This window comes from Telmatherina bonti (assembly GCF_933228915.1).
Source record: "Telmatherina bonti genome assembly, chromosome: 16".
In the NCBI taxonomy this organism is placed as follows: Eukaryota; Metazoa; Chordata; class Actinopteri; order Atheriniformes; family Telmatherinidae; genus Telmatherina; species Telmatherina bonti.
This window is the reverse complement of record NC_136614.1, coordinates 22,439,790-22,449,318: the sequence shown is the minus strand read 5'-3', so window position 1 is coordinate 22,449,318 and position 9,529 is coordinate 22,439,790. Positions and strand designations below refer to the sequence as shown.

The 9,529-nt window shown below is 39.6% G+C and overlaps 1 protein-coding gene across 1 annotated transcript; it reads left to right on the top strand.

Annotated features, from left to right (window-relative positions):
* Positions 1-653: 653 nt before the first annotated feature.
* chrna2b (cholinergic receptor, nicotinic, alpha 2b (neuronal)) lies at positions 654-8,933 on the top strand (the record flags this gene model as incomplete). Its single annotated transcript, XM_079255113.1, has 9 exons — positions 654-720; positions 1,200-1,252; positions 3,025-3,132; positions 3,664-3,736; positions 4,979-5,130; positions 5,623-5,667; positions 5,839-5,948; positions 7,239-8,406; positions 8,808-8,933. 9 exons carry the CDS (start codon positions 654-656, stop codon positions 8,931-8,933), a joined length of 1,902 nt encoding a protein of 633 aa, XP_079111239.1.
* Between the last annotated feature and the right edge of the window lie 596 nt (positions 8,934-9,529).

Here is a 9,529-nt window from a genome sequence, read left to right as displayed (position 1 = left end):
AACCCGTCTCTCCTAGTTGGATGGTGTTGTATTGCGTACATAGCTCGCTTGCCTGGCCAGATCATTTGGTCTTAATTATGTTAAATAACGGCTCCAGACTTTAATACAGAAAAGTCTCGGGTTTGATGAACACCTACGCTTGGCACGCTGCGTAAAAAGGCGCAAAGGTATGGCTACTGCAGAGACGCAAACTGGACTGTATTCTTTGATTTCTTCTAATTAGGTTCAGGAATATTTCATGAGCTGCCTCTTATCACACCAAACTCAGAAGAAGACTCTTCCTGATTCAGCACCGGCTGATGGAGAACTGTCCATCCCAGCTGTGCGCAGATAGAGACCGGACTTCCAGTCCAGTCCAGTTTCTGCCGGTCAGTTAACTCGACGCTGACAGTGAATAAAGTGACACTTCCCAATGTTAAGGTTAAGAGAAAAAAAGGGCAAAGTTGGTTTGTCGGGATGCTCCCCTCCCCGTGATGTGACGGCAGTTGACGTGACAGTCGCGGTGAACTTGTCCTGATATGCCTCCCAGCTGCGAAGATGACAGATGTTGCTCTCACGTCGCGCTTTCAAGACAGCACTTTGACAGTGGATGGAATCTCCTTCTCACTTCTCTCTGATGAAGTTGGATTTCATTTTCCAACCAGAAAAACAAAATGGTATGCAACCACCTGTTCTGTATGGGGACTGCCATTGTCTGGGCGCTACTTCTGAGTCAGCCAGGTAAGCGCACGGAACATGTGTCACCTCCAGTTCCACATCACCCCTTCCATGTCTGCAGAAACGCCTCTTACTAGAGGCAGTTGAGCTTTTCTTAATGAGTCACGTTATCAACTCGTGACATTTTCTCTAGAACTTTTTTTTGGAGAGGTTAGCTGTTTCTCTCTTTTTTTTTTTTATCGGTTTAAAAAAGTGTCCGCTTGAAGTGACTTCTACAACAGTTTCATCCATTTATAAGATTTTGGAAGATTAACTAAAAACAGCGTTTGAAAAGTGCACAAGGGAAAGACAACTGACTGCCATAAAATCTAATAATTGCCAACATCATGAAATAGGCTACTTCTCTTCCTTCTCAAATGTTCCATTCAGGGGTCACCAGTACACCATCTCCCTCCATCTAACCCTATCCTCCATCTTCCTTTCTCACACCAGCTATATGTCTACTTTCACATCATCCGTAAATCTCTTTGGTCTTCTTCCAGGCCTCCTGCCCAGTAATTCCAACCTCAGCATCCTTCTATTCCACCCCTCCTCCGTACATGCTAAAGCCAGCTTTGTTTGGCCTCTCTGAATTTGTCTCCAAAACATCTAGCATGTGCTGTCCCTCTGATGTGCTCATTCCTGATCCTAGCAGCATGCTCCATTCCTAAAGAGAAACACAACATTCTCATCCCAGCTACATCCAGTTCTGCATCTTGTGCTTTTCTCAGAGCAACACTCCAGACTGTGAAATATTATTAGTTGGTCTCACTGTCGCATAAACCTTGCTGATACTCTTTTATCACACATCACACCACACATCTTCACATTTTTCTTCACATTTTCTTTTTACATCTGCCTGTACATGTCTCTTCACCTCTTCATCATGCACTTCAGTGCTGTTGATCCTAAGTCTCCATCTTGGACCAGCAGTAGTACAAATTCCACCAACACTATGCAAAGATTTGCATTTTTGATTTGACAGGTTTTTCATCAGAGGCTTTTCCTAAATCAGGCCTTTACATTTACTCTATCTTGGGACTGGCACAAAGAGGACCCTGGCTTGTGCCCCCTTGGGCTGCATTCAGTATTATTTAATACTGAGGTCTCTTAAAGAATGGTCAAGTATTTCTTAGTAAATATCTGTGATAACTTACTACTTAGTTACAATGAACTACTTGGGATTCTATTCACAGCACTGATATTTAGCTGATATCTGATGGATATTTCCTCCACCGGGCCTGATGAGAAAGTAACATTTCCCAGCTGTAGAGTTCATACAGTGTCACAAAGACTTACTTTTCATGTAAAATTTATTTTTCACAACATGAATAATACTACCCTCATCCCATTTGCAGGTGATGATTCCTAATAATAACAAATAATAACAAATAAAAACAAACAAAAAAAAGGTATTAATAAGCTACTAACTCATACCATCATATGTTCCTCTGCAACATCTGATTAACTACTTTTGTGGTATTTACTTTAGAGTGTTATTTACCTTAGAGTTTTATCAGACTCTCCTTGTTGAACCATTAGTCTATTTTACATTTTCATAAGATACTAATGCCCACAGGTTTGTACAAAAGTATCAAAGATCAAGTGAACATGTGTGAAAAAAGTTGTATTTGATTATGTTTTCTCAGATATTGCTGGGTATTTTAGAATAAGTGCTCAATATTTGTGCAAGTTAAAAGTTCAGTGATGCACTGCTATTATGCAAATATTTGTATTTTAGAAGAGGTTATTTTTCTCTGGAAAAAAAAAGAGTTCAGGTTTGAAGATTTACCGTTTAAATCGATTGAGCTTAACATTGGACCTCTGAACAGATTAATTTGGATGTTGATTCAAGTGATTCATAATGAATGTAAATAGATTTTTCTCCCAAAAGCCCCAAAAAAAATGCTCTAAAACCCACCCAATATAGGGATAAGATGACAATGTCCTTGTGGCACATGAAGGTTTCGAAATACAGCTCCCATTCCCTCGCTCTACCTCAGTCTTAAAGCAGGAAAACAGATACTTGATCTCATACCGTTTCACCTCCCATTATGATGCTGACAGAGATCCGCTTTCTCACTTGAGCCTTGCAGTTTTTCTTCCTCAAAAAGTGTTGCGTGTTGTTCTTCAGTGAACTTTTTACTGTAAGTACTTGACAGTCCAATTTCACCAAAAGCACCTCTGGCTGGGGAAGCTGCTGACTCGATCATCCAAACCGGTCAGTGTTTTATACGCCTCGCCAGGAGGCTTGGCTAAGCTCCAACATTGTCAGCCTAGTGTGCTGGATGTTGGAGGTGTCATCTCATTTCAAGACTCCACTGGCAGGAGGCTTTGATCTATGACACCCAGGAGCTTTTTGTCAAACACCACATCTGGCCCTCCCCAGGTGCATGGACAGATGAATGTGCACTGCCCAGTCTGTCAGATGACCAGGTAAGAGGTCTGGTGCATGCTTGTTTGCCAGACTAAAATTATTTAATGATGGCAGTAGATGAGGTCAGATTGACTGTGAATTCGCACACTAATTATTGCCTCTAATGTGTTGAACTACATATATAACACACCAGTTTAAAGACAGAGCTTACTTCTAATATAACCTTGGAATTGGAAAACCTACGCGATCCATGTGTCTTGATTTTAGTCCAACCTTTTGTCGCTGCCAACCCAAGCAATTGGCTCAGCATGGGCATTAGATTGTTGCTGCAGATTTGCAGTTGCCATTAGCTCCATGTATCATTGAAGCATGTTATCTGGTTATTATGCATCGGGCTGTTGGTAAACTCAGAAATGATATGACCATGGTTTAAGCAAATGTGACTTCAACTGAGATCACACTTCATGGGGCTTTTTGATGTACCCTTTTGTGTCAGATTGTCAGAAAAAATTGAGTTTAAATGTTTGTTGCATGATAACACAGTATTATATAAAAGTTTTCTTCATATTATCTCTAATTTTAGTCTCTAGTATAGAGATTTAGGTCACAAAGGGGTGGTGGAGGTGGACCCAAATGCAGGATCTGGAGGCAGGAAGGCTGAATGTAGAGAGACTTGACTCAGGAATGCAGGAAGCCAACAAAATAAACCAACAATGAGGATCAGAAACCAGGGGGTGTCAATCCACAGGAACAAAATGAGACACAGGTGAAATGAATGAACTAACCAACTAAAACTAACAAACTAAAACAGGAAACTAGAACTACGATACAAAACAAGAGACCAAAACTAAGATTACAAAACACACATCATGACCATTAACATGCATTTCTGGCTACCAATATAAGACGAGTTCAACTCTACATTAAACAAACAATGTGGTGGATTTGCCAAAATATGACAATTTTTAGAAATATGTTTTGGACATGTGGAAAACAAGCCCATGCTTGTGCTCTTCCAAAGCCAGATAATAGAACTGTAAGACTCTAAAAACTCCAAAATGAGCAGATAATGGGTGACAAATAAAGTTGGACGTCATGGCCCATGGTGCACGACAACTTGTACCTTTTTCAGACTCTGATTTTAGTTTTATCAAAAAATAATTTGATTTCACAGGCTTCAGTTGTTTTTATGAATAGTTGTTGTTTCATGTGCAAGCTATAATACAGATTGACAGACGTTGTCAACAACACCTTCCACTAGTGAGAAATTAGCTCACCTCCATTTAACACATGCAAGTAATGATGTGTGTAATTAGCTCTGACTACGCCGATGAAGGTGGAAGCAGTAATCCCAAAGTGACAAGATTCCTGTCTATTCTCATGCGCTTCATTCTGGAGCAAAATGATACAGTGACTCAGCTTGAACCAGGATGCAAATCCATCTCGACTGCATAATCAGAATCAATTTGATTAAGCTACCTCTCCCTGTGAAGCCTCACATACATCAGGATAACGCCTCAGAGGCTGAAACGGCTCATATTGTCGAGGAAGAAGAGATACTTCTTCAATCTCATGGGGAGCTCAGATCAAGAGATCAAAAGATTTGCTAAGATGTGCAAAAGCCGATAAGACTTTACAGAGAGAAATCTTAGATGTTTAACGTAGGCTTCTGTGATGAAATACATGTTTGCAGCTCTCACCCTTACCCCCTAAAGCCACAATATGCTGACAGCCAGACTTAATGTTCCACTATTTGTTAAGCGAGGATAGGTGTGGTAGAGACAAGAAAACTTTGATATGATTCCAACTATTAAACATCCTCATGGACACGGACAGGCAGGATAAATATGAGCTACTGTAAACATGAGGATGCTGTGAAAATTAAAAACAGTTATTTATCTGCAGTTTTTGGTCATGAGAAGACCCACTCACATGCTGAAGATGAGCTCTTCAAGACTTTGTTCGCTGGTTACAACAAGTGGTCGAGACCGGTGCCAAACATCTCAGATGTCGTCATTGTCAAGTTTGGACTGTCCATAGCGCAGCTCATCGATGTGGTGAGTCTTTGTGGGTGCGCTGTTTTACACAAATAGATGCTTTACAGCACCTGGTGATTTTGAATGATTTTAACGCTGGGATATGCAATTCTGCGCCTCCAGCGCCACTTTTCTGCAGGTTTTAAATGATTTCCTGCTACAATACAACCAATTCAAAGAAATAGACCGAACAATAAGTTCTGTAAAATCTTTAATCTGACAAATTGGATTGAACCATGTGACCTGAAGCAGGGAAACATCTAAAACTTGCAGGATCGGCCTTCAAAAACTGGAGTCGCCGTTCCCTGTTCTTTGTTTTTATATTCATTTATGGTACAAATGTTTTGGTGTTGAGTTTTTCACAAATAAAGATTTGAAAAAAGGCTTTAACTAAATATTAAAACATTTCTATTAATGATTTTGATTTGTGTGTTTGTGGCTGTGGGTGTGGGGGGGTATAATGATAGTCTTGACACTCCATGTCTCTGTTGTCTCCTTGTCTCTGTCTGCTAGGATGAGAAGAACCAAATGATGACAACCAATGTGTGGCTTAAACAGGTTAGAAAAACACTCGTCGGTGTCAATTTACTACAGTAAATTTGTTTTAGATTGTCGGGTGAGATGAGAGATTCAGAAACCTTGGCAAAGTTCGATAAAAAGACAATGATGGATGCCATAAATAAAGCAAAGATTTCACATTGTCTCACAAATACTTTTTATGCCTCCCAGGAATGGAATGACTACAAACTTCGCTGGAGACCATCCGACTATGACAATGTGACATCCATCAGAGTACCATCCGAGCTTATATGGGTACCAGATATTGTCCTCTATAACAAGTAAGTGGAAAATGAAAAAAAAAAAAAAAAAAACATAAGTTCTTGGAGCTTGAGGTTCAAACAACTAATATACCTGTTAGCTCCTGGGTCTTGGCTCTGTGTGATGCAATTAATTCTTCCTTTAACATCCTTTGTGAATCACTCAACATTTAGGTTGCATGTGTTGCATCCATTTGGGAAATGTTGTCAATAACGAGTAAGCAGGAATGAAAAAGATTAGCATTTTTCACTTGCCCTTGTCATTGATGTGCATTTGTATGCAGTAAGTGTCCATTTAGGTTTCATGTCCAATTGTTTTGTTTAATTTGTTATATATATATATATATATATATATATATATATATATATATATATATATATATATATATATATATATATATATATATATATATATATATATATACATATATATATATACATAAATCAAATTCATAGATCTATCATTGACAAAGCATTTCGTATATTTGTTTTAAAAGTGCAATAGCTATATATTTATTCTTGGATGTAGATTGGGTAGATGCAGACAGGAGTTAAAACAGGCTAATTAAACTGCTCTTTTAATCCAACTGAGAATGCAGAGTGTAGGTGTCTTTCAATCACAGAGCATAGAAAACACTAGCTAATTGTTACGGTAAAATAAATAATGTTAAAAAAAAGTTCCCTTAACATTTTCTAATTGATTTTATGGGAGGACGGTGCCATCTAGTGACAAAATCTGTCTTCAACTTTATTCTGTTTTATAGACATCACATTACATCATCCCTTATGATCTAGAATTGTGGAATATGATGTTTATTTTTGCTGTTGTTTTTTTTCAATCCTTTCATTCATCAAATCAATTAAAAGACTCTTATTTGTTTTGCTTAATTGCAAAGTAAATGATACAATTCTACTATTTCATTATCCCTCACCTTTCAGCTAAGTCACATCATGGAGATTAAACGGAGCAGGTTAATGATAGAGTTCTGCTCGACTGAACCTGTGTGATCACAGTCTCTAAGTGAAATTGAAAGAGGCGAGACTGATGAAATGATAAAGGCTCAACATTACACCCTACACTGAGGCTGTCTCCTCTATTAAAGAGATGAATGGAGAAGAGTTTTAATGGCAGAGATTATTTAAATTTTTACACCACTTGATTTCTGAAATGAAAATAAAAAATCTCCAGTAAATGTTGCTTATCTGCTGTAGCTTTTTATTACATCTTAATCTGCTCTTCCTTTCAGATATTCAGACACTGAGACTTTACATTATATATCACCCTTACTTTTTTTTCAACTTCTCTTCCAGTGCTGATGGGGAATTTGCTGTGACCCACATGACAAAAGCTCACCTATTCCACACCGGCAAAATTCGCTGGGTTCCACCGGCCATTTACAAGAGCTCCTGCAGCATCGATGTGACCTTTTTTCCCTTTGATCAACAGAACTGTAAGATGAAATTTGGCTCTTGGACTTATGACAAGGCCAAGATTGACCTGGAGCGAATTGAAAACACTGTGGACCTCAGCAACTACTGGGAGAGCGGTGAATGGGCCATCATCAATGCTGTGGGAACATACAATACAAAGAAATATGACTGCTGCCACGAGATCTACCCAGACATCACCTATTTCTTTATTATCCGAAGGCTTCCTTTGTTTTACACAATCAACCTCATCATCCCCTGTTTGTTAATCTCTTGTCTAACTGTTTTGGTTTTCTATCTCCCCTCAGACTGTGGAGAGAAGATCACTCTTTGTATCTCTGTGCTGTTATCCCTCACTGTCTTCCTTCTGCTCATCACAGAGATAATACCGTCCACATCCCTTGTCATCCCCCTCATCGGTGAATACCTCCTCTTCACTATGATCTTTGTCACCCTGTCCATTGTCATCACTGTGTTTGTGCTTAATGTGCATCATCGCTCTCCCAGCACCCATAAGATGCCTCGTTGGGTCCACTCTGTGTTTCTGGACTTGATTCCACGCTGGCTGTTCATGCGCCGGCCTGCACCTGATGGTCGGCGCCGCAGACTATTGCTGCTCCAGCAGGAAGCAGCAGCAGAGCGGCGACAGCTCCGGATAGAAGGTTACAAATCCAGCAACTGCATCAGCACCTCTTCTAACTGGTTAAGAGACGGGACCACGCTAGACGACACAGAGAGGAGCTGTTACGAGGATTTGGAGCTGGGCACTCTGGCATCATATTTCTCCTTCCGTCCTCCTTCACCCAGACCTCCAGGGTCAACTCCTCCAGTGCAGCAAAAAGCTTCACAGAACAGCCAGAACAGGCAGGAGGGGGCTGCAGGATCCAACAGACAATCAAGTGGAGCCAGAGTTAATTTTACTCAGCGACTTGCTAAAGTTGACAGTTCAGTGTCCGAGTCTTCGCTGATGCTTTCCCCAAGTATTCTGCGTGCACTAGACGGGGTGCACTACATCGCAGACCACCTGAGAGCTGAGGATGCTGACTTCAGTGTGAGTAAAAAAAATCAGTGAAATTCTTATTCTAGAGAAATTTTTGTCCTGCAGACATTTCAGTCAAGTTGATTCATTTTCATTATGACAAATAACAGTAACTATCTTAAAGCATTAGAACCAATGTGCATGTATGTGGAGGTATAGCACTGTAAGCCATATTTACTAATCCCACTTTTATGCCATATACACATTTAAAGTGGCTTGTATTTACTCCTTCAACCATTTATTTCAATCTTGCAATCCACCATGTTTCACACCTGTTGTTTTGCATATACAACATAATTAGCAACAGCATGACAAAATGTATATGGATATGTCAGTATGGCAGAGTAGTTGGAAACATTTTAATCTTTCTTTACTTGATTTTTTTTCCCTCTCTGTTGATTTTTTCTTCATAGGTGAAAGAGGATTGGAAGTATGTTGCCATGGTGATTGACCGCATCTTCTTATGGATGTTTATTATTGTGTGTTTGCTTGGGACAATAGGCCTCTTCCTGCCCCCGTGGCTAGCTGGCATGATTTAACATTTATAAGAAAGTGTTAAGTACAAAAAAAAATATTACATTTAAAATGTAGCTAAACTCTGCTTCAAAACTGGGACGATGACTCAAGTTTGTGTAACACTGTATCACCTATGTGACCTCAATGATCAATATAGCAATACTGGTATTGCGCCTTGTTTTTTTCAGATCATCATAACGCACTATCATCAGGGTTTATTCTTTGAAACTAAGAAGGAGCTTCAGAACCTTGCCAGTCTAAGCCATCTGGGCTTAAAAAAAACTTTTGCCAATGTAAAATGCACTTAGCTTCATCTGGGCTCTAAGTAAGTAACATTATAGAATTTTACTTGCCAAAACTGACAGAAAACTGGCCAAGTCTGGAAGATGTTTCAGTAAATATAACAAGTAAATAAGTATTTCCAGACGTGTCCAAACGTGAGCGGAAATATTGCAAGTAGCTTTTGGTGGTGCTAAATGAACTGTCACTGGTCAGCCCGTGACAGAGGAAGCCAACTCTGGTCCTCAAGAGCTGCAGTCATGCGAGTGTTGATAGTTTCATTGCTGTAACACACCTGACTAAAATCAGGCACACTAGCAAATGTGTGTCGAGTTTAATG